This window comes from Daphnia magna, linkage group LG3, assembly GCF_020631705.1.
Source record: "Daphnia magna isolate NIES linkage group LG3, ASM2063170v1.1, whole genome shotgun sequence".
Lineage (NCBI taxonomy): Eukaryota > Metazoa > Arthropoda > Branchiopoda > Diplostraca > Daphniidae > Daphnia > Daphnia magna.
The window spans coordinates 2,585,886-2,610,689 of NC_059184.1; the positions used below are offsets into that span (position 1 = coordinate 2,585,886).

General features: G+C 39.9%; 1 protein-coding gene and 1 long non-coding RNA gene across 3 annotated transcripts; one reads left to right on the plus strand and one right to left on the minus strand.

The window, feature by feature from the left end:
- On the plus strand, positions 1-24,716 carry LOC116919756 (guanylate cyclase 32E). 2 transcript variants are annotated; one of them, XM_045170598.1, is made up of 19 exons: positions 1-63; positions 17,014-17,370; positions 18,105-18,278; positions 18,345-18,493; positions 19,530-19,712; positions 19,799-19,916; positions 19,999-20,151; positions 20,237-20,342; positions 20,426-20,663; positions 20,778-20,951; positions 21,084-21,268; positions 21,335-21,878; positions 21,950-22,070; positions 22,145-22,342; positions 22,416-22,599; positions 22,676-22,816; positions 22,891-23,258; positions 23,321-23,511; positions 23,581-24,716. In XM_045170598.1, exons 2-19 carry the CDS (start codon positions 17,061-17,063, stop codon positions 24,121-24,123), a joined length of 4,080 nt encoding a protein of 1,359 aa, XP_045026533.1. In that variant the 5' UTR covers positions 1-63; positions 17,014-17,060; the 3' UTR covers positions 24,124-24,716. The 2 variants fall into 2 exon arrangements, with proteins under 2 accessions (XP_045026533.1, XP_045026532.1); XM_045170597.1 differs by lacking the exon at positions 1-63 and adding an exon at positions 12,025-12,422.
- On the minus strand, positions 9,161-10,368 carry LOC116919767. Its single transcript, XR_004392039.2, has 2 exons — positions 9,511-10,368; positions 9,161-9,445 (listed from the first exon to the last, which is right to left on the minus strand). It is a non-coding gene; the product is annotated as an uncharacterized LOC116919767 (long non-coding RNA).
- Positions 24,717-24,804: the final 88 nt, after the last annotated feature.

Below are 24,804 nucleotides of genomic sequence, written 5' to 3' on the forward strand. Positions count from 1 at the left end.
ATGGCCCAAAGAACCGCAATCATTTTCTTCATTCCACTTGGACGCTCCAGCCCTTCGGTTAAGGTAGGCCACGATATTTGAATATTTTTTTCGAATTTTAGAGTAAAAAATGTATCGTAGATTAGAATCATGGAAAGACGGTCCTGAAAAGGAATAATGCGGTAGTCTAATAAGGAGTTTATGCGGCTCCCAGTGTTATCCGGTCAGTTCGTGACTGCGGTAACGAAATTGGCAAATCTTTCACTAGCGGGATTAACCTTCGGTTACTGCGTTTCGTTGACGAACCCGTTTTTAAATTTTTAGAACGGAATGTTTGAATTTCCATGTTTTTTTTTTCGTTACTTGTTTGTCGTCGAACGCATATGTTTTCGTAACCGCAAACTTATTAGGCCACTTGATTTTCTACGTGTCATTCCCGGCGTTGCGAATCGAATGACGCAATTTCGTTCCATAATTTTTTTACAAATTTCCTATCGTCTTGCTTCTTGCAACTTTGTGATGAATTGGCCTTTTCTTTTGTCTGTTTTTACCTTCGTCAAACAATTGGTTTTCGGTTTGAAAGCGAAACATTCGCTGTTGAAGGGCTCGTCTTCCTGCATTAGTGATTGGTTTAAATACTTGAATCAGATCACCTGTTGTGTAATCAATTAATTCCAAATGTTTTCATTGATCGCTTACTTATCGACGTACACGTGCGGTACTACGTAAGTTCTACCTACAAACTTCTCCTGTCGCATGTGTGTCAACGAGGCCGTCTTTTCACATTTTTACCCATGACGTTATTTCTTGATGTTGCTTTTTTAAAAAAAATCTCACGAATTTTTTCTTTTCTCATTGCTGGATCGTTGGCTGCGCGACTCTTTCACTAAAACGTGTTTCATTTGCTTAAAGTTGAATCACCAGTTGGCCGTCAGGTGCAATCAAATTCTATCAATAGCCCACTGTGTGGCGAAATAAAACGATATCGAGGCGGACAAATAGGAATTGACGGTACCCAGACTTATTTTTCCTCTTGGTGTAGGCACAGCCAATCGCAAGTCAACTTCAAAAAATAGCCTTTTCTTTCTTAAAATAGTCCCACAGTGTCGGGTTCCGTCGATCCAGCGCCGTAACAACCTTCACGTTGCGAGTCGCACATTAAGGAAAACGAGCACGCGATTTCTACAACTGCTTAAGAATTCTCCGCAGTTTGCAATTGGCGAGCCATACAACCGCAATCATAAAAATTATTAAAAAATACATGCAAGGTGGGGGGGGCGCCCTGTCCGACTAAATTTAGGCACAGCTATTCACGTTTTTGCATTTAATACTGAAATATGTTTTTAAAAAATTCGGTAGAAAAATAGTATGACTCGGCTGTGGGACAATGGAGCCCCAATGAAAAATCTGTTAAGTCTTTCGTACCTAGGAACCGGAAAAAAGCAATAACCCAAACAAGTCTACACGTGTATAACCGAGGCGCACAACAACAACAACAAAAAAATGCGTTTGAATTTGGACTCTGTGCCTCCTTGAAGAGAGATTTGCTGATGATGGCCACATGTTTGATAAGGGGTGAAAGTCAATGCGAGGACGAGGCGAGTTGAAATGTTTGCAAAATGAAAATTAAGGTTTAGATGAGCCGAGAGAGTTAGTAGATCATGGATGGCTGGAGGGTATCCTTATTGTCTGACCTTTGTCGACTGCCATTGGCGTGATTTTCTTATCTGCCTAATCTCTCTTTCTATAAATAGGCATCGTCTTTCTTTAGTTTGGACATCAAGGATGCTCAAATCTTTCCTAAAGTCGAACTTTTGGAAGGTAAAACAAAACAAACAAAGAAACACGCGAGAGTTCATTGCGTACACGTCAGCCCTTTAAAAACCTTGACTGTTTAATTCGAATGTTGACCAAGCGTTCGTGATCTTGAACGCTATTTGATTTCACGTTTGTCTTTTCCTTTGTCGTAAATTTCGATTCAAGTGCCTGGGCATTGCACAAAATGTAGCCGCGCAATCTTTCCGCCAATGCCCTAAGAACTTGGTCCATGCAATTGTTGGCTTTAAAAAAATAAATAATGCGATGAAACGAGAAATTAAGATGACTGTATCCGCTTAAGTCAAACTGCAAGGAGAGCGACCCCAAACAGTTGACTGTCTCGTCTGTGGTCTCGTCTGACCGCTTTGATGATATCCCATACACGTTTCATTGTTTGTTTTTTATTTTTTTTTCAAAGACACTAGTCTGGTTCCGATTATCCCGCGTTGGTCTTCCCATGTCTGGGAATCCGTCGCATTCTATGTCGATAAATAAATGACACACAATTCGTGTCATTTATTTTGTTTGTTTTTTTATTTTATTTGCCATTTTTTTTCGGATAAGAGAGACCTGATAAGTCAGCAAAAAAAAAACAAAAAAACTCGGATGTCATGATTGGTCGCTGGACAGGTTATGATATCAGTCCTTTTTTTTAAACAAATTATTCATCTTTTTTTTTTTTTTAATTTATTTTGCTTGTTGCTGCTTTCGCAATTGCACAGGTGTAGATTGTTTTGTTTCCACCCCAGGTTACAATCCAATACCTGTTGTTAGATTTTTGTGATCGGTGCTGGCCATCCCACATGGTTGGACACGGCTTTTTGACGGCCGGCAGCGATACTGATATCAGAACAGGAGTGAACGAGTCACCAAAATAGCCATTCAAATCTCGACACTCTCCCCAAAAAGGAATTGGCTTTAAAAATAGCTGGTAGGACTGGCACTACAGCACGTCATTTGTATTTTTCAGTTGGGCGGCTAATTCAATTGGACGTGTCCTCTGTTTGAGTTTAAAGAAAAATGTTATACGAATGAATGCGGTACAATGTTACACTTGCGTTTAAAAGAAAAGAAAACAATAGATTGTCTGCTGGCCTACGTGCTAACGAGCACGTAGGGCACGAATTTTGACGTCAGCAACAGACGTTAATTGTCGGAAATTATCGTCCATATATTTTCGAATTAATAGCTTCTTTTTTTTTCGCAATTTATTATACGAATGAAAACAGCGAAGAAAAAAAAAATGTTTCATCAACGAATCGATGCGTGGCTCCTACCAAGAATTACGTCTTGATCGTATACACGTAAGCATCTAATAAAAGATGACGCACATAGTACGTCAAACAAATAAAAAACGATACAACGGAAAGAAAAAAATAAATAAAAATGATAAACTCTTGAGTCAAAATTTTTTTTTTTCTTTCGTTGTATCTATGTATGAATAGCGTTTAGTTGCTAACAGTGAGGCCGAGGAGGAGGACCATTCGTTAAAAGACCCCAAAAAATCGGCATTCTTTCTCAACCGAAAAATTACACGAGTACGCAACACCTTTGCCGTTGAGGTGGCCATTCTTACTTTCCCAAGTGTATTTTTTTATTATCCCCCCCCCCTTTTTTTTTTTCCTTACCTTTAATGACCCGAAAGCAAAGACCATTGGTCGGTTGTCTATTGAACAAGTAGCCAAACGTGTACTCCCCATTCAATAGCTTTTTTTTCTCTTCTTCTTTGAAAGATGAACATCTGATCGTTTGAAAACTGCTTACGATCAACAGCTGTAGTGTAAATATAGAGATTTAAATTTGTTTTTAAGAAAATCTTTTGCTGCACAACTTTCACCCACCGAAACATTAAAACAAAACACAAAACAAAAAAAGACGAAAAAAAAAAATAAATAAATAGTCGAGCGATGTAAAGACAAAACTCTCTTCTTTGGCTGCCTCGAGACTTTCTTGAGATTATGTTAATTGACAGCAAGGTGCCGGGATGTCGTTCCCGGATCTACGCGACGCAGTAGATGTTAGAAAAATAGAAAAAGAAAAAAAAAACCTTTTTAGAAAACGGTCGCCTTATATATAAAAATAGAATTAGAGAGCGGAATGACGAAATCAAATGTGGTTGATAACATTACTTTTACTGTGTCAGACACGCAGACGAGAAAGAACGGGATTGAGCGTCACTTGACTCAGCTGTTTTTTTGTTTGTTTGTTGTTTTTTTTTTTTGCTATATTTTATTTCGAAAAAATATTTTTGACAGGTTGGCATCGAGTTTCGTAAAACTTCTATAAATAGATTTATGCGTAGCTGTCGATAATTGCTGCGAGCGTAGGACAATAAAAGGAAATGTGTTTATTGCGTGACTTGGGGTAAAATGTTGGTGTTGACCCATTGGTTGGCACAATGCGCTTCGTGTTCTCTGAATAACACCTGAATTGTTTAAACAAGAACGAAAAAAATAAATAAATAAATAAATTTTGATAGAAAAAGGTCGTGTAAAGTGGGTGTATTTTCTGTTACAAGAGAAAGAAAAAAAGAAAAAAAAAACTCACGGTCATCGCCGCTCAAGTTATTTTCTATCCGGAGGGTTTGATTCCGCACGAGACACAACCTGTTTCTTTTTTTTTTTTTTTTTTTTTTTTGTCCATTTGAGGCCGCGCAAGGTGTTGTATTTTATTATTTTTTCTGAATTTTGTGTGTGTGCGTTTGTTCGAGTCTGCCGAGATGACTCTTGTCTACTAGCCAAACATTGGGGTTTTTTGTGTGTGTGTGTTTTAATTGGCCGTGCGATAGCTATCGGCGTTGCTATTTTCGGCTGTTTTATTTTTCCCATTTTTCTTCTTCTTCTCTTTGTTATTGCATTCGAAAGAGCTTTCGGTATGATAAGTAACGGAGTTTTCTCTTTGATGGCTGGCTTAGCAACAGCCCTAAAACTGACGTCGTCTGATGCCTTTTTTTTCTTTTCTTTTCTATTGCAATTCATCGTCAAATATTAGGATTAGATGGTACCTGAAAAGACAGTACGTTTCTCTCTGTCCGGCAAGCTTTCTTTGCTTTAAAAAAAATTCATATGAGATTGTCCTTTTTTGTTCTTTCTTACCTGTAGAAAAAAAAAAAAAAATCTAAACTTGTTGTCTTTAGTCATTGACGCCACACGGGGGTGATGTAGTGCCCCATTGCACTCTCTTGTCTTTCTCTTTCTTTTTCACTTGAAAAACAACAACGACGCGAATACGTGTAACCCAACATCATAACACCCAAGTTGTCCATGCACTTCCTTGAATGGAAACTCGAATGCAGCGACAAAGTTGCTAAGCAAGTGAGAGAGAACGAAACGAAATAAGGAGGGGGGGGGGGCGCTGTCCGACTTTTATGATTGCGCTAGTCTAAACGCGTATGTTCCCTTTTTTTAAAAAAACAAAAACATTTTTGTGTTCCTCCACGTTCTGCCAGACTTGGACAGCATGCGACCAAACGTGTTTTCTTCTTATTCAAATGTCTCTGTTCGCTTGTCTTGGCTCACCTCTTGTTTCGTTTAATCTGGGCATTTCTCTAAAAACCAGACGAAGAAAAAAAAACAAACAAACAAACGCAAAACCATCTCCTTTCCTTCCTCTGTTTCTCTCTCTTTCTTTAAAAACAACAAAAAAAAGGCGTAGAAGAAACAAAAAGTTGACATTGGTCACGCTCAAGGAGCCTGAAGGACGTTGGCTGTCTCGTCACATTGCGCGCATTCTTCCGCAATGATTTTGTTGGGTCCAGAAAGTCTCGGGACACGTTTTCCTTTTTTTTTTTCTCCAATGGTTTCCTTGTGTGCGCCTCATCGATGAATACGAATGATTATTTTTAAGGGAACATTGTGGCTATTTTTTTGTTTGTTTGTTCTGCGAAATAATGAAAAAGAAGAGTTGATTTCCAAGTTGAATCTGGTTGCTGGAACCCATGATCAAAAGCCTGTAGGTTTTCCTTGTTTTCGTCTTGTTTCCTCCACTTTATTTATTTTTCTTTATCTCTTCATTTACACCAGATTTGGCTTTGAATCTTTTATCCATCTCTTAATTCGGACGCATATCATCAGAGTTTGGTCCGTCCTTTTTTTTTTTTTTAAATCCAAAAGAGCTGGTCTCGAAATGGCTGCGAACCCACCTTTAATTGTTTGTGTGTACCCATTGCCCGGTATCAGCCTTTCTATATAACTAACCAAATGACCTGACCATCTTTTTTTTTAAATCCTTTTTTGGCTTTCGTACTCCCTTTTTTTATTTATTTTTTATATATATAAAAAAAAAAAGGGTCGAATGCCATTTTGGATAGACGATAGGACAAGATAAGGAATTTCCAGGTAATAATAGTCTGAGTTTTTGAAATGTTAGACAGTGTTGAGGCTGATGTTTGTTCCTCTTACACGAACCGACGTCACTCGACGGTTCACGCTCGGTAGAGAGGCGTACGTGACTACTCGAGTCACGGATGTTAAAGACGCGCGTGCCAGCGTGATGCCTGGATCTTTTATATCAAATCAAAATAAAATTTGCGTTTTTTTTTTTTTATTAAGGAGCGAATAGTTTTAGCCATAAAGAAGGACTGTATCAGCTGGGCTAATGACAGACACTTGTGAGCCAAATGTATTCGTCTCGAGTGAACCCATTTCTACTCCGCTAGAGGCACGACGAACGCTCACCTGGCGCTGTCTACGGCATTTCGGCATGCAAAAACGTCGAACCCGTTCAAAGCGGATTTTCTTTTTCTGAATCCCATTGTAAACCGAGTTAAAAGTCGCGTAAACGTAACTATCAATTAGGTCCCTATCTTTTCTCATTATTAGTTTTCTTTTCTTTTTTTAATACCGCCGTTAAACATCCAAATGCTTTCGTACCTTCTGTTTTGTTGAGTTTTCATGAGTCGAGGCGAAGAAAGTCGACATTTTAACAGCGAACAAAATATTTGATGCGAAATAGCAACGTACCTAGCGACCCACGAATTGAACACAATGTTCTTTTTGGCTAATGGTTTGTGCGGCTAGTGCCTGTACAATTTGTTGGCTGGATGTACTGCCGTTTCTTTTTTGCAGTGCGTTGCCATCCGGCCCAGCCTTTTGAACCCCCCCGCAGCTTAAAAAGCTATTGGCCGAGTTCAGCCAACAGCTTTGCGTCTAGCTGGCAAACCTTTTTCAATGGTTTTCTCTTTTCCCCTCTTATAATATTCTTATACATTGAGTACCCAACAACCCGAACCTCCCCAAAGATCCGACACGTCTCCCTTTATTGTTTTGTGGCTAACAAAAACAAGCGTTAAAGAATCAAATAAATGCTCCGTCATTTTCACCTTTTCTGGTTGCGCAACTGGCGGTCGCATTATGTACACTTTTTTTTTCTTTCTTTCTCTCTCCCTTTACTGGCATGATGCAGTAAAGCTATATCTTATAGCACCAATCTAAAATGGTATGACGCAACACCTGCGGTTGTTTCAACAAGAGTAAAGGGCTATGCGGTATTAAGGTTAGAAAAAGAAGAATTAAATGAAAAGAGACGTCGAGGAGGTACCATAAATTTTGTAAGAAAAATAAAATGGTTCCTTCATACCCAGCGGCCCGACCTTGACTCTACTTCACACAAGCCCTAGCCATGGCCCAACCGGCTTCCCTACTTTTGGTCATAGTCAAAATGATCGGGAGGGCCGCTGTTACGGCATCGGCAGTGCGTTGCGTGAGGCTACCATTATCTTCTTCTTTCTTCTTATTTTTTTTTTTTTTTACAAATAACCTTTCGTGTACTAGGGCCGTCCATTCGACTCGATGACGCAACATGCGTTTCTTCTGCGCCAGAATATTTTCTTTTTCGTTTAATTTATTATCACTTCCTTCATTTTGTGTGTGTGTGTGTTGTCGAGGAGGGGATTGCAAACGTTTTGTTTCTATGCGAACGGCAACATACTCTTTTAGGCCACTATTCTTGTATTCATCTGGCGCATTTTTTGTTTTTTTTCCAATGACGTCAGTTCTTTTGAAATTGTCTAATAAAAAAGAAAACATATTTTGTCGGAATGAATGGAGGATTCTATTCGTGAAGCGGGAGTTCCTCTGTCAAGAAAGAAATCTTTTGCAGCAGTAAATTATTTTCTCGGACTTTGTACGCGGCTCGCATGTCCGAAATGTCTCCTCATTATGGCCGGCATTTGCCAGACGTAGGAGGAAAGACGTTGATGGCGTATTCGCCATTCCTTTCAAACGTTTGATATGGCGAAAGATGAAAAGATTCTTTTGAAATGGTGAATAATGACAACTTCCTTCTAGCGCTGGCCTATTCTTTTTCCTTCCCTATTTTTATTATTATTATTATTATTATTTATTTTTTTTTTCAAATTTGTTTTATTGCATCGAGGGGATGTCCCGGTTGATTGAATTATTTCCGCCAGCGTCACGCTGCACAACTTTTAGTTGCTCGTTTCATTTGTTTTTCTCAATTTTGTTCCAACAAGTTCTGCTTGTTGAACAGCGACGCGTGGCTGGTGCTTGGCCGCAAGGTCCAAGTCTTAAGAGGAAAAAATAATAATAATAAGAAAAGAACCTACCCCACAAATAAAAAGGAGACAGAAATAAAAACCAGTAGTAACCGGTTTTTGTGTGTGTCCAGTACGGGCCTCTTTTTTTCTTTTTGCGGTTTATAGAGGCATAGCTTATTGGAACGTGTGGGAAAAAAAAAACTTAAACTGGAATACTGCAATAAACCAGAAATGGAAGTGGCAAAAAAAAAAAAAAAAAATCTTTTAACGATCGGGATATCGGAAGGTTGTTTTCAGTTATTTTTATTCGCCTTTGTTTAATATTTTTGGAGACTTTGTCTATTTTTTTTTTTATTTTTTCCCCTGGAGAAAAAAAAAATCTCACATTGTGTAGTGGCGAAGAAATTTGTGTTCCACTTGTCGGATGAGCGCGCAAAATAAAGTTCTCAAATGAATGTAGGATTGCAACAACGAGTTCCAAAATTAGACAATGTTCTTTGTCAAATGGAATCATTAATCGTTAAATTCCAAGGACATCTAAATTGATTGACTTGGTTTTTTTTTTTTTTTTTGGTATCAGAAACGAAGAGAAAGTCATCTTTGTCCTCGTTGAATGATTTATTCAATCAACAGGTCAACAACACTCGAGTTTTCTATCGAGGTTTTGAGTTATAGTTGAGCTCTTGTCGCTTGGTAGACCGTCGAATTTTTATTTTGAACTAAAACTTTTGTTATTGTTGTCTAGTTACGTCTTCATTTTCATTTACTTCTTTTCTATTTGTTTCGTATAGAATTGCATAACAGACAATTCTTATTCTTAGTTTTCTTGTCTGTTTTTTTTTTTAATCCAATGAAGAAACAAAAAAAGAGGGAAATTAAATATTTGATTTTGGATAAAAGCCGAACCGAGAAGCTGATTGGTCCGTTTGCCTTGCGTGTGTACATATCGTGCAGCCCAAACATGGCTCTAAAACAAACTGACAGGCAATTTCCATCTGCTTTTCCTTCATCATCAAGGGCGACTCTATTATGCTTTTAGGTGGCTCTTGAAACAATAATAAGATGCATCCTCCATCATCGTCTAGTCCCGAAGAGAGTCTAGTCCATCACGCTCTAGATGGATATCGATACCCTAGCGTCGTCGCCGTAATTCTAAAACCAATGACCAAAAAATAAGAGAGGCGAAATGATGAAAGACACTGCCCAAACCGACCGACCTGTAGATACGAGTCATTGGATATCTGCCTCCGAGTTCAACGTGACAGGTGCCAAATAGAATTGAAAGTTTCAGTCGAAATTCGAATGGGAAAGAGAAACACCACGCCCTTCTAGAGCCGTATCTACTTGATGTAATACGCCGGCCAACAACCAAAGTAGAAGGGAGATGACGCCCTGCTGTTCGTGCCTTTTTGCTGATGGCAAGGCACGAGAGGCTTCGAATTTGAACGCAAACAACGCGCTCCAACAACCTTTTCCTTTGCCAACGCACAACTTATTCTCGACTGCTGGTAGACTGCAAAGATTTCAAGACGGACGCTGCCATATCCGAAAAAGACTCGTTAGTCTTTCCTGCCTTAGTAACAACCCTTTTTTTCTTTTTTTTTTTTGTTTTTGTTTTCCTCGTTCTACTTTTTTGCCTTATACTTTCACGCATTAGAACCCATCCAGCTGGCGCTTTTTCCGCTCTCGTGGCTTTTCTTTTTCTTTCTTTCTCCGTCTCTCGCTCTGGCTGTGTATTTGTATTTTGGGATTACCTTTATTTTTTGGTTTTTTTTTTGGGCAGGGGGGGATGTTGCCTGTGTGTGTGTGTGTGTGTTTTACCTGATCGTGTAGATCTAAATTGCTTTTTCCACGGCATTAATCTGCCATTGCTCTGTCTAGCAAACGGGGAAAAAAGTAGGAAGTCAATGCCGAAATAGGAAAGGAAAAACAGAATCACTTTTTTTTTTGCTCGTTCTCCTTCGTATGGTTCAACCGCTAACGTTATAGGGTCACCGATCTCTTCGTCTGTTTAAACTTAAAAATATAAAAAAATTGCGCATCTTGCCCTTTTTCCCCTCGCTTTGATTCGTTTTATGCCGTCATAAAAGAAATGGGACTTCTTTTCAACCCATCGATGGAATTTCCGTTTCGCTGCGTTGCCAGACTTTCGATGGGCCTATAGGCTCGGATGTCGTAACCGGCGAGACGCTCTTACAGGCATAGCGCCATTAAAGATGGCATAGGCATTGGTTGATATTACAGCCATGTCTATGTCTATTATTAGATCGTTGTTTTTTTCTTTTATTGTTCTGCTCGGCTAACGGGCAATAGGCCGTTTGTGTTTCTCTCTCTCTCTGTCTCTGTTTAACGAGATAGCATCGTCCTCGCATTTTCATTTCCTAGTTCCGCCTTTTATTTTTATCTGTTCAGTTGCGAGCAACACTTGTTAATCTCGGCGAGATTACGATTCGATAATTTTAATTGCACATTAAATGACGGAGAACATTGTCGCCATTGAAACAAAAAAAAATCTTTCTCGAAACGATCAATTATGATCCTTTTTTTGTTTCTTTTTCTTCAACGGGATAACGGCAGGGACAGCGTATGATGTCAACAATGCTGTCTACCAAGTCAAATTGATTTACGGTATTATGGGTTGGCAGACAAGATGCCGCTCGTGTTGCATGAATGAGTATTGCTTGTCAGTAGCGGAAAGAGATGGGGGATACGTGCAACCTCCAGTGAATGTATCGGATTGTGAAGGCACGCAGGTGGTGCTCTCACATAGTCTTCCGGTTGTTGTTGTTGTTTTTTTCAATCCTTCGAATGCCATCGGCTCTTTATTCGCTTGTAGCCTTCATGAATTCAGATCGCGCAGATGATGGGAAACATTGAGGGCAAAAGAAAACGAGATAAACAAGAAGGCGAAAGAGATTTCCATGCGGCTGCTGGTGGGCACTGATCCTTACGGTAACAAACAACCAAAGGGCAGCGAGGGCTAACCTTGTTTTCGCCCATTTTGTTGTTGATGGATAGCGCCAGGGCATCCCGCAAAAGAAAAAAGCGAGTCAACAACAAAAAACAGGGCCATTGGGCATACCACTGTTGAGAACACGTCTTCGACAGCCGTGCTGATGATGGCCGAAAAGGTAAACTTCATCCCACTGTCGTCCCTACTTCCCTCCGATTCAATGATTATGTGTGGTAATGGAGAGGGGGGGGAGAGAAGGAGGAAGTCAAATGAGAAACATATAAGAAGGGAGGAGAATGAAAGAAAAAAGAAAACAAAATAAGAAAAGGGACAAGTCTATTGGTTCAGCGTTGAGATATAACGGAGAAGGTCGTACTAGACTTTGCTCTCAAACGTTCATCAAATCGCTGCCGAGTCGTGCACACCTGTCTTTTTACACCTTGTTTCTTCTTGTAGTTGTCTTCCGTCATCGCTCTTGCAATCGTTTCCGGATAGCTCTCATCAAGTAAAAACATTTTTGACTCTAAACTAATCTTGAATACAACACACAAAACGATTCAAATCGATCGACAATCTTGAAATTTTTAAAAAAAGAAGACTTCAAAAGTTTACATTGTCTTATTTCTTGGGGGCCGTTTCTCTTTTTTTGGTTCGGTCCGGCTTTATTTTTCGTTCATATTTTGAACATGCACAGTTTTAGTGTCTGTGGTGCCGTGTGGCAGGCTGGCAGCCTTGCTGGCTCTCTATATAGCTCTATAGTCAACTGGTCCGTGTATAGGCTGCCTCAGTGACTGGCCAACTGGCGACCAGATCGGATCTTTCCCAACAAAGTTCTCCTCTTTTTCTTTTTATCCCCTTTGTTTTTTTGTTTTGTTTTTGTTATTGTTGTTGTTGTTGTTTCCCTAGTTTTGGGAAGGGGAGGATTTCTTTTTTGTTGTGTGTTCCATCATCGACTAAGAGAAAAGAGGCCTACCATCTTCTTTTGGGTTGAACCATTCAACCTTGTCGTCACGACTCCCCTTTCAAATTGATTGTGAACTCTTGTTTAGAAGACACTGTGCACCGAGCAACAGTGGCTTATTGTATCCATTTTTATTTATTTTTTATTTTTTGAAACTCTACGGGACCGACAACGACACCCCGTGGATTGGCTACAACGAAAATTAATCGCATCCGGTAAGCCAATGATTGCGTGTTTATTTTCAGATTTATTTTTTTATTTTTAATTTTTGGGAATCTTTGGCTAACAGCATCAACTTGATTGGCATCTCTCACTAAGAATCCCCCCCCCAAAAAAAGCAAAGAGAAAAGAGCGGGCAACAATAGTATGCCGACGCGTTATTATAATCAGCTATATCCTGTTGCATGTTCTTTATCTGGGGTACGGCCTTTTTTTTTTTTTTTTTAAGAAAATTGTCGTGTTAAAGGCATGATTGGATTTGAATTCATTAAAAGGATGTTGAATTTTTTTTGTGCGCAAAGGATATAAAGTGGAATTCATCGGGTACGACACGACAAGCTACACGAAAAGCTCTTGATTATTCAAGTTCTTGACGTATACGTTCCGTTCGTGTTGCTCGTCATGCAAACGTTAACTTGAAAACAACAATCCATGACAGTTTTCGGTCCTCTTTTTATTTTGTGTGTGAATGTGTGTGTCTCTTGAAAAAAAAAAAAAAAAAAACAGCGATCGATCCAAATAGATACAATAGGAAATTGTTTCAAGCGTATTATGGCAGAACGAGGGAACGCATCCGATATGCATCTCGTTCAAACTACCGTCACGCGCGGCGTATAAACAACGTCGTAACTGCCATTTTTATTGCGCTTTTGGCTGTGTGTTTTGATATTTCGCACCCTTAGCAACAAGGTGTTTGAAATTTTTTTTTGCGAATATCAAACAATCTTAGCAAGAGCTTTTGGTGTTGAAACTCTTGTCTCAATGTATTTTTATCTGGGCCTTATCTTAGTGTCGCGCTTGATTCTTATTGTGGCTTTGGTGAATGCGCTCGTTATGGACCCGATCTCGCCAATCAATTCTTTGTTGTATCTGGTCATGGCCATGTGCGTAACAACCATTGGTCACGAAACGAAACACTTGGAAAGAAAAAAACTTTCGGCAATGAACAGCAACACCAACCAACCATCTTCTCTCGTCTTTTGTTATTTTTATATTCCATTTTTTGTTTTGTTTTTTTGTTTTTTTTTCGCCTGGCTGTCTTCAATTGTTTTTTTCTTTTTTTCTTGAGCTCGTAATTCACCGGGACACGTCACTTGATTAAGACAGAGAGCAATTGAGGGGGACCCAAAAGAAACAGGACAAGTGACAGGTACTGGCGAAGGTCCTTCGCTAAAGAGGCACGTCAAGTAGACGAAAACAAAAGACAAACGCCGTTCCGTTAGCGACGAGTAGCCTAGTGGCTCAGGATGGACTAAGGTCGTTTTCGTTGGCCGGCCCTTACAAGCCATGTAACAATTCAGGAGGCAGGGAATGGTAATAAAAATAGGTCTGGCTGAACAAAACAAAAAATGCAAATTTTTGGTTTTTTTCTTTTTTAAAAAGAAACAACATCGCCGACCGACAGCCAACATCAGTCGACGCACGAATTTGTAGAGAAGCCGTTGCCAAAAATGCCATTCGTTGAATTTGTGTTGTTTGCGGTTGTTACATTGTGGGCGAAGACGAGAACAACATTTGTTTCATGTGTGTGCGCCCGAAAACTTTCTTCTGCCATTTGTTTGACTAGTGTTGGTGTTCCATCAACATTTCCAGCCGAAACGAGCCAATTTGGAAGCGCTTTTTACTTTTGTACCCGTTGCCCCCCCTCCATCGTTATTTTCCGTAACATATGCACACCATAATTGACGTTCTTGTCGTCTATAGTTGGATTTGTTTATTACCTTAGAAAGAAAAGAAAAAAAAGAATCGTGTGTGTTTCATCGCTCCTGCGGTCAGCTCTTGTTCGTGTAGATGTTGCTGCGTGAGTTTGATCGTTTAACGGCGGTTTGTCACGATCCAGATTTGACTTGTTTGGTCGTGAAGTCTCGAGTTTTTTCGTACCCGAAATGTTTAGGATGAAAGGGGTGGTTGAATTTTGCGTTCTAGACCTCCGCAATATGTGAAACTGTTTTCTAGAGCTTCTTAAATAGTTGCACATCTACCTGTAAAGTAGAGCTTTAAAAAAGGAACATTTTTGTGTGGAAAATCGAACAACAGACGAGCCAGAGAGAAAATGAAAAACTCTTGAACATGTTTTATTTTTTGGAGAACCAAACTGGTATGACTTGAGGCGTTATTGAAACTGGTTCTTTGTGACGGTTATATCCCCGCCCACCCTGCGATCTTAAAGACAAAAATTGAATACATTTATTTTACATTTAGAATTCTCCAAACAGTGATTGGCAAGTTAAAAGGAAAAGAAGCCTTGTAATAGTGGCAACATGTTAAAGAAAAAAACCGAAATTCAATCATCTTTTGCCCCCAAAAAATAATAATAATATTCAGCAGGGTGAACCTGTTGTTTCTCGTTAAATACCAACTCACCGTCATATGGTATTTCTTCAGTTCGGACCTATCATGACACACCATTTTTCAAGGTTTTGCTCAGAGACATGGCGAAGTTTCTTAAATGTAATCTTATGGACTGCGCCAGCTTTCCCACAACTAATAGGAAAAACGAAAAAATTCGCATCCCCTTGCTCACGGCCATCAGCATCTAATTAACGACCTACCGTAACATCCATTCTAATAGAAGAAGAGGGAGAGAAACGGCATTCGCATTTAGGTATTTTTTTTTTTTTGTGTTATCTTTTTTTTCTCTTCCTATGAGGATACCGTTGAATATTTTGTACTCGACGAACTCTTTTATATTAAAAAATGATGTCCGAAGAAGAAAGAAGATGGCGGTTCGACCTACCTTAACCTTTATATCATTCGCTTTCACTATGGCGGGGCTTTCAGTCGATTCCGTATGCGCAACATTACATAACTTTCGAAAAGGATATATTTATTTTTCGTTCCATAAAAGGAAACATCCACCGCCACGATTCTTTTTTTTTTTTTTTCATTTTTTATTTAACGCATAAAATGCATTCGCAGTGTGGAATAAAGAACAAGGCCTGTCACGTCCATCCAACTAACGTTGTCGTCGCCCCATGTTTTATAATTTTTGGTTGTTTCTCTTTTCGCCTAATTTTATATATTTTTTAAAATGGGAAAGAGACATCAAAATAGTCGAAACAACTCGAGTTTTGATTAATAATATTTAAAAACAAAACAAACAGTACAAGAGTTTCAGCATCACTGCAAAGTTGTAATTATCAGTCGTCGCCCTTTTTCGTATTTCAGACTAGTTTTACCTGTTTTGCAGTCGCTTTAAAAACAAATCGATTTTCTTCCTTTATTTTGGGCTGGTTCTGTTTCACTAAATTATAAGCTCCTTATGTAACTCACCTGACGATAAGCAAATCGGTTGAAGGCCCCTCCCCCCACCCAAAAAAAAAGAGCAGAAATTGAATTTATAATTAATGAATACATTGAAATGCGTCGTTGGTTAGTAACGCATTTCAAAGTTCCTAATCAAATATGAATAAAAAATAAATAAAAAATAAGGTGGGTGAGTCATATCGTATTTGCCATTGTCGGAGTTTAATGGAACCTGACTGAAAACCATTTCCGTCTTATTTCGGGGTTTTATTTCATCGGTGTTCTCCTCATTATTTTTAGATCTTTTTCTTTCTCTTTCTTATAGACATCATACGGTATGCGCTGTACCTAAACAAGCCATCGCACGATAATAAACGAAAAAGCGTGGGAGGAAAAATTTCTACTAGGCTACAAGAGAAAAGACTCGTTCCAACCCCCTTTTTTTTCTTTTTTATTAATGTGTACTGTAATACCGTGAAAGGAACGTAATTTCGTTGTGTAACCGGCTGAATATTTTTTTTTTTTTACACCTTTGCACCCATCGAATGAGTTGATGGCGTTGGCTTTGCCATCGTCTAAGCACTGGATTTTTGCCTTGAAAAGGAAAGGTGTTGGAGGCGGTCATAAAAACGACCAATGTGGCAGAGGACAGGCCGTCGCCTCTGTGTTAAATTGTCGTTAAAATTACAACTAGAAAAATAGTTTCTTGTTGAGGGGGTTTGGGGTGCAACCAAATTAATTAAAAAATAATAATAAAAAGAAAAGATAACAAGGAATTTACTGTCTCTTTTGTTACGTTTTATTCCACCTTTAAAATAGGGAGATTTTATTTTAAGGAAGGAAGCCGTTCTGTAGGCCCAAATTAAATCATAAAAATTGCAACGCAACAAAAACATTTTAAGGTTGTGCAAAAGTGCCAGCTGGTCAGTCCAGGCCGCCTCTTGGCCAGGGGGTTTCCAACACAAACTATTTCTTTTTTTACAATCTTGTTATCGCTTCGAAAACCAATTTTTATGGCGCGTGTCTCGAAGGCTGTCATATTTTTTTGCGAGACATCACCTTCTCACAGGTGGCCCCCCATCAACGAAATAGTTGCAAAATGAAATTTAAAAAAAAAAATGCTAAAAGTGCCATTCAAAAATAAAAACAGCCTGATGAAACATCGGCTAATACATTGCAAAATTGTGCGCGAAACGATGTTGTTTGCATCGCCTCCTTTTCAAGGTTAATTTCATGGTCTGGTAGATCATTCTCTTAAGCGTGTCTCAATTGGTTTAATTTAACATTTAGAAAAACAAATAAAATATGTTTCATCGTGAACGTTGTTGTTGCTCAATTCAGCTGTTTTCAGATCCGAACCTTAACCGAGAGGAAATGATTCGAGACTGATGATGACACGCCCATCTAAATCGCCGACGAAGATGATGATTCACGCTGTTTTGCTCTGCCTTGCATTGTGGACGGGCATTAGCAGCGCTAATTCAGCAATTGCCTCTTTCCGCCTGAACATCAGCGACAGCGATCTTTTACGTTTAATGACTGTTGAAGAACCCAATGACGGCTCACTTGAATCCTGTCCCAGCGACGAGGAAACCTTCAATTTCGCCGATCCTGGATGGCCAGACCAATCGAAAGGCGCCGGCGGCAAGTCGCCCGTCCGCCAGCGTTACAGCCAGTCCAATTACCTCATCTCGTCAGGTGAGTTGTTTATTTCAATTCTAAGAAAAAAGAAAGAAAGAAAAAAAAGGGGGCGTAATGGGATGTAGATGATGTCTGGAAGACGTGAATGTGTAACGTAAAATTTTTGCGCTATGTAATCATTGGCTGTTTCGGGGATTTTTACGTTTCACCAGGGACTGGTTTGAGTCAATTTTTATGAGCCCCCCGCCAAAAAACAAAAAAACCGTTGGTGTTGACGTCGGTGGAGAGAGTGTCTCGTTTCCTGCGTCAATGTCACGTTAACGAGCAAAAATTATTTTTTATGACCCCATTTTTTTGGCGAAATCGCATCCGTCAATGGTCAACTCGTAAAACTGTAAGGAGTAAAAGAATGCGCGCACACCTTTCAAGATTGGGGCAACGATCCATAGTAACGAACAATGCGGTCATCCTAGTGAACGGCTTTTAATGGGGGGAAACAAACAAACAAAAAAAAAAGCATTTCGCGATCGCCATTGTTGCCCTTGTGGCAAGATATGCCATGAAGGTTGTTTTAATGAAATGCGAATGCTGGAATGCGTCACTGTGGCAGAGATTCATAGACTCCCTATTTTCCATGAATTGCATATTTCAAACACGACTTGAACTTGACGTGATATCATCAATCCAGACCAACACATTTGGAGTTTTGTCTCCTAACATTTTCTGTTTTTGGAACTGTTTTCCTCATTTGCTGTGGCGCATTTTGATATGCGGAACGCAACGTCCAACAGACCAGTCAGCCATCGACCCAAAAGTGCCGTTGACCATTGGCTACCTAAGTTCTTACCTGAGCAGCAAAATGACGCTGGGCGCCATCCCGCTGGCCATCGAGACCATCAACAACGACCCGAATCTTTTGCCTGGACGCAAATTGCAGTTCGTCGCTGCAGATATAGGCGATCCTGGTATATACGATTGTCTTCTTCGAATGGGATTGGAATATCTTTTTAATGGCATTTTATAACATGCAGTAGGCAATGATGGACTGACAGCTTTGGCCATCCGGCGCATGACCGAGATGAGGGACAATAATTCGACCATCGCCTTCATCGGGCCTGATGGCCAATGTGCGGCTGAAGCCCTGGTGGCAGCCGCCTGGAACCTACCCATGATCACGCATGTACGTAATGACTCTGCAACTTATTATTTTCTCTCCCCTCCCCCCCTTTCTTCTTCCTCTATGCTTTTGACTTGTTTTATTTGTAGTTATCTGAAAGCCAATTGGCCTAAGTTTGGCCGCCTTTTGTGTAATCCTGTCTAATACGAACTACTAGGTCGCCGTCGATTATAGTAAAGTGAACCGGGATAATGGCCTATAAGAACGTAGAAGTTGTTTACTCGGCGTGTAATGCTTCAAGAGCTTTTCTTGAACTCGACAATCCTGATTTCATATCTTTTGTTGGCCTTTTTTTTTTACGGTTTGGGATGACCGTAATTGAATGGAAATGAAGTAATTACCTATTCGAGTTGTTCCAGCTTCGTAAGACTTTCTCCTTTGTCCAAGACTTGTTTTCTTCTTCTTCTTTTTTTTTTTTTTTAAGTTGAAAAGGAGACACGAATAGACTTAGTGGATTCGTTCTAAAACAGGAAAATTATGTCAGACGACCTTATCTGTCTTCTTCAAATTGCTTTTCGGTTATTTGATTTTTGGAATTATTAATATTTTTTTTTTTTTAACCTGTGTATTCCGTCAGATCGCTCCTAATGTTTGGTTAGGCTGACCATAATTTATTCTATCGTTGTAACAATGATACTCTAGTGTCACTGCCATCGAATATTCTATGAAACGCGAGGTATTTAGGGTATTTGATCCTTATTTTGGTAGAGGCCAGCGTAAGGCTCTGGTCGATGTTTTGGATGCACCATGCATTTGATTAGAGCCTACGAAGATTAATCATTGACATTGATCAGGCCCATCATCAGCATGTATGGTATTATTCATTGATTTCCGAGAAACACGATACCTAACCTTTCCGGTTTTTTTCAAAACAAGTTTTTCCCTTTCTCAATTTGGTTGTTTGGAAAAGAAAGAAAAATGTCCATTTCTTGTTTCTATTCTTTTCTGAATTTTGTCTTTTTCATAGTTTTTTTTTTTCTTTAATTTTACGTTTGTAGAAAGTCTTTACATTTTTTCGTGTCAATTTTTTTTTTTCTAGAAATGTTCAGAAACGAAACTGTCAGAAATGCCACAGACGTACTTCACGTTTGCTCGCACATTGCCGCCGTCTTCGAAAATCTCTAAATCAGTCATGGCTTTGCTGGAAAAATTTGGCTGGAACAAAGTCATCATTATTGTTGGGAGAAGGAACGAGTGGATTCAAATCAAAGATGCCATCAAAGTATGTTTTATTGCACAACCAGTTTTGCGACTAGCCAATTTCAGTTGACTGAAAACAAAGTAAATTCCTCGTTCATTTGGCTGCAGGATTCGGCGAGAGACAAGAATATTGATGTGACAGACGTTATTCAATTAGACGATTACATACCCAATCAAGTAGAAACGATCAATAAAATTGCCCGTAAAACGTACCAACGCACTCGCGGTAAGCTTTTTTTTTATTTTTATTGTTTTATTTTTCTCTCAGATACTGTTTATAGTTTGATACAAATTTATTTGCATTTCAGTTTATCTCTTCATCGGTGAGCACATCGCCTTGGTCGATTTTGTCAAAGCTCTCCATGGCCTCCAAGTGCTTGGAAACGGGGACTATATGGTCATTTCCATCGACGATTTTATATTTGATCCTGAAAGCAATGCCCAGGAATACACCAGTCGCAGTAAGGGTTTTTGTTTCTTGTTTTTTTATTTAAATACAATTAAATTAGTGTTATTAAAAAAAAAAACATTTGTGCGATCCAAAAGATTATCTAGATCCTTACCTGTCGGCCACGAAAAAAGACGATGAAATTCAGGCATTTCGCTCGGTTTTAAAAGTGACATCGTCTCATCCGCGCAATCCCGATTTCAAGTGAGTTTAATTTTATTTATTTTTAATCGCAAGCAAAAGCGAATTTCTAACGTAAAAAAAAAAACCTTTTTAAAATTTCACAGAAAAGTCCTAGCCAAGATTAAAGAATATTCGGCACGCCCACCTTTCTGCGTTCCGTATCATCCAATCATCTTCAACGACATTGAAGTGCCCATTCACGCTTACCATGCCTACGACGCTGTCATGATTTACGCCAAAGCATTGACCGAGACCCTTCGCGATGGCTACGATCCGCGAAACGGAACCGCCATCATGGAAAGAATTCGCAATCGTCCTTACCATTCAGTACTCGGGTTTGATGTAAGTCCATAAAACATTATGAAAGACGTCAGACAAAGCCCAACCTCGGACCAGTTTCTTACAATTTTTTATTATTATTATTTTATTTTCTCTCTCTTATTTTGTGTTCTCAAGGTATTTATCGACTCGAATGGCGACGCGGAAGGTAATTACACGGTGGTTTCTATGCTCCCCTTTCACGGAAAACGGTCTGAAGCGTCGGCGTCGGACGATACAATGACTTACGTCATGCAACCCGTTGGGTATTTCCAGTACAATTCTAGCAGCAATTCCCCAAACGATTTACCCGTAAGTTTGTTTTTTTTTCCGGTTATCCCCACTATTTTCGGTCTATAGGATAAAGAAAATTAGATTTTCTAAATAGTTTACACAGTTTTCACGAGTTTTGTGTGTTTTTTTTTGGTAATTGTTGCTACCTAGATCTTTCGATATTTTAACCCGAGTCGCCCAATCGACTGGCTCGGATCAGGCCCGCCCATCCCGGAACCTCCTTGTGGCTTTCTCGGTGAAAAATGTGTCCAAGTTGCGACACCCGACTGGAGAAGTTTCGTTATTTGCACCGTCTCCGGTGTGGTGCTCATTGTAGCCATTGGCCTCGTATCAAGGTAGGATCCGTTCGCCGAAACGCCTGAACAATTAAAACAGAAATTCTTTTACTTCCTCTTCACTAGACACTATCGTTACGAGCACAAGTTGGCTTGCTTGCTATGGAAGGTGGATATCCGCGAGGTTATCATAACCAATTTTGCGGACGGTAGCAGCGATCCAGCACCGCCTACGCTGTCGGTTGCAACCGATCATCCCGTCACGCGACGTTCTCTCCTTGCGTTCGGTGGTCACCACGGTTCCAATAACAATAATAGCAGTAACGGAAGTATCGGACCATCTTCTGGCGTCAAAGGCGATCCGATCGGTGATTTAGGATTGAAGCGTGTCTACACTAGAACGGGCAGTTACAAGGGTAACCTAGTGGCCATCAAGGCCATCAGCCACAAGAATGTCGATTTGACTAGAAACGTACGCAAAGAACTGAAGGAGATGACTGAGATTCGCCACGAAAATATCGTTTCATTCATCGGCGCTTCTGTTGAATACGGTGGCGTTTTCATCTTGACGGCCTACTGCGCCCGCGGTAGTTTAGAGGACGTTCTACAAAACCCTGATTTTAAATTAGACACAATTTTCATCGCCTCTCTTGTAGCTGATTTGATCAAGGTATTCAGAGGGTTTAGCGTTTTACATCAAAATGTTGTGTAACAATCGTACATTTTGGCCGCTGTGCATAGGGAATGATCTTTCTTCACGACAGTGAAATCGTGTCGCACGGTAACCTGAAATCGTCCAACTGTTTAGTCGATTCACGATGGGTTTTGCAGATCACCGATTTTGGCCTGCACGAACTCAAAGGTAAAATCGAATGCAATTTATTTCAAAGGCAAAATTATATTTAAAAAAAAAAAAAAATTTACCCGAAATTTTAGCCTCTAGTCACGAGGCTCGTATGAGAATGCAGTGCAGCAAAAGGTTATTGTGGAAAGCGCCCGAATTGTTACGTAACCACAATCCCCCACCGCGGGGTACCCAAAAAGGAGATGTCTTTTCATTTGGCATCATTCTTTACGAAATTATTGGTCGTAAAGGACCTTGGGGTGATTTGCTGTACACGATGTCGCCTAAAGGTAACGACAGGTGGCGTAGGCATAACTGAACGTCCGTGTGCTAAATCCACCTTCAAATTTTTGCGTTGGACAGAAATCGTGGAAAAGGTAGCGCATCCGGAATGGTTTTTCTATAAATTCTTTCGTCCACCCATTTCGCAGTTGGACTGCAAAGATTACATTATTCGGTGCATGCAAGATTGCTGGCATGAATCGCCGGAAATGCGACCTGATTTCAAATCCATTCGTGGGCGACTAAAGGAAATGGAAGCTGGATTGTAATTTAACAATTCTGACAGGAAAGCAAAAGTGATTACTAATTCTTTTCTATTTCTCTTCTTTGACATTATTCAGAAAGCCCAACATCTTTGACAACATCATGATTATGATGGAAAAATACACCTACAATCTGGAAGGATTAGTCCAGGAACGAACAGATCAACTTGTCGAGGAAAAGAAGAAAACAGAAGCTCTTCTGCATCGAGTCTTGCCAAAGTAAAATCAATTTACATTTTTAAATGTCAAAGAAAATTTCTTTATAATCGGAATATTTTCTTGTTACTGTCTAGATCGGTTGTGGAATCATTGAAACGAGGAGAACCAGTGAAAGCAGAGAGTTTCGACTCTGTCACGATTTATTTCAGCGACATTGTTGGTTTCACATCTTTGTCAGCCGTTAGCACTCCGCTGCAGGTGGTCGGTTTACTCAATGAGCTTTACACTTTGTTCGATTCCATCCTGGAAAACTATGATGCATACAAAGTGGAAACAATTGGCGACGCTTACATGGTGGCCAGCGGTTTGCCCATTCGTAACGGTGACCATCATGCCGCCGAAATCGCCTCACTGGCGCTTCACCTTCTGTCGGAGATCCGCAACTTTCACATCCGACATCGGCCAGGAGAAACGTTGAAACTACGCATTGGCATTCATTCTGGTATGTTTTATTTTAATTTGTCGAATACAACGATGTTAACTTAATGACGGGTTAAAATTCAGGTCCTTGCGTTGCTGGAGTGGTTGGATTGAAAATGCCAAGATATTGCCTCTTCGGTGACACAGTCAATACTGCATCTCGAATGGAATCATCTGGACAAGCTCTTCGTATTCATATTTCTGCAGCTACCAGAGAGCTTTTGAATAGGTTAGGGGGCTACATCATTGAAGAGCGTGGAATGACATCCATTCGTGTAAGTAGCATCAATTAAAGATTCTTGGTCGGCAAAATTAAACATCTTTTCTCTCATTAATTGATGTAGGGCAAAGGTGAAATGATGACTTATTGGCTCGTTGGTGAAGAATCGTGGCGCACGAGAGGTGGCCGCCTTGGTTCGATTGAAGGAGAGACATCACAAATTCTTCCAGAACCACAGGTTGTTGTTGATCCACCTGTTTCACATGAAATTCCTCTCATGTTAGAAGATGTCCAGTCGCCAACAGAATTAGACCCTATTGACACATCCCCAAGTACATGGCTATTGGGTGATTGTCCAATGGCTCCCAATGAAGATTACGAATCAAAGATGCCACAACTCAATAATGGAGTCAACATTGGTTTCAATGATAGAAACCGTTGCTCTTTTGGCCATTATCAAAGCCCTATGCCCCTCACTTCTTACCAACAATCCATTATGGAGATTCCGTGTACTGCATGTCAACTCCAAGGAAACATGTGCAAGCAGCAACGGGTGCTGTCTTCGCACTACCGTTCTGCGCCCATTATTACTTCCAATCCGTCACACCATCGTGACTCTTCCCCTGCCCTTCCGTTACGGACTACGAGCCCACAACCTTGTGTCTGAGCTCACTTCCAAGTCTGAAACTGCCTCTTGAACGATATTCTCCAAGCTGTCCCCTTCTACTTCTTTCGTCAATTCGACAATGATTCGTCCACGTGTATTTGTTTTTGTAAAAAGACATGATAGTTTATTCTAGTCATGAGAAGCGTCTGCTACAAAGCAGTATATGTATAATATGCGGTATAGGCAACTGCCATGCGGCTATCGGACGGCTGTGATAATTTCAATTTGCTTGCGTTAACGTTTACCTTTTTCCATTCGCATATTCGTTGTCTCTTTTTTATTATTTACGTCGGTCGCAGTATTTTTTTATTGCTGGTTTTTCTCGTATTTTTGAATGTGTTCCATAGGCCACAGCAAAAGTTTTCCTTTGCATATGTTTTGTATTTTGAATTGTTTAGGCTACTGAGACAAAAGACAAGTCAAACAGCCGATAGAAGAGATGGAACACATCTCCCGCCAGATTCTGCATTTTGATATAGTTGATTATCCAGTTGCTTTATTTTGTTCCACGTGCGTTATTGAGCTCGTCGTTTTTTTTTCCACCCTATAAATCTACTCGTTTTCTGTAAATAAACATTTGTCGTACAAATGAACTAGAAATTGATGATGGCTTCCGACAGAAACAGGGGGGAGGAATGCCTGCACTAATCCCTCCTCCCCCAATTGTTCTGTCCAAATCAC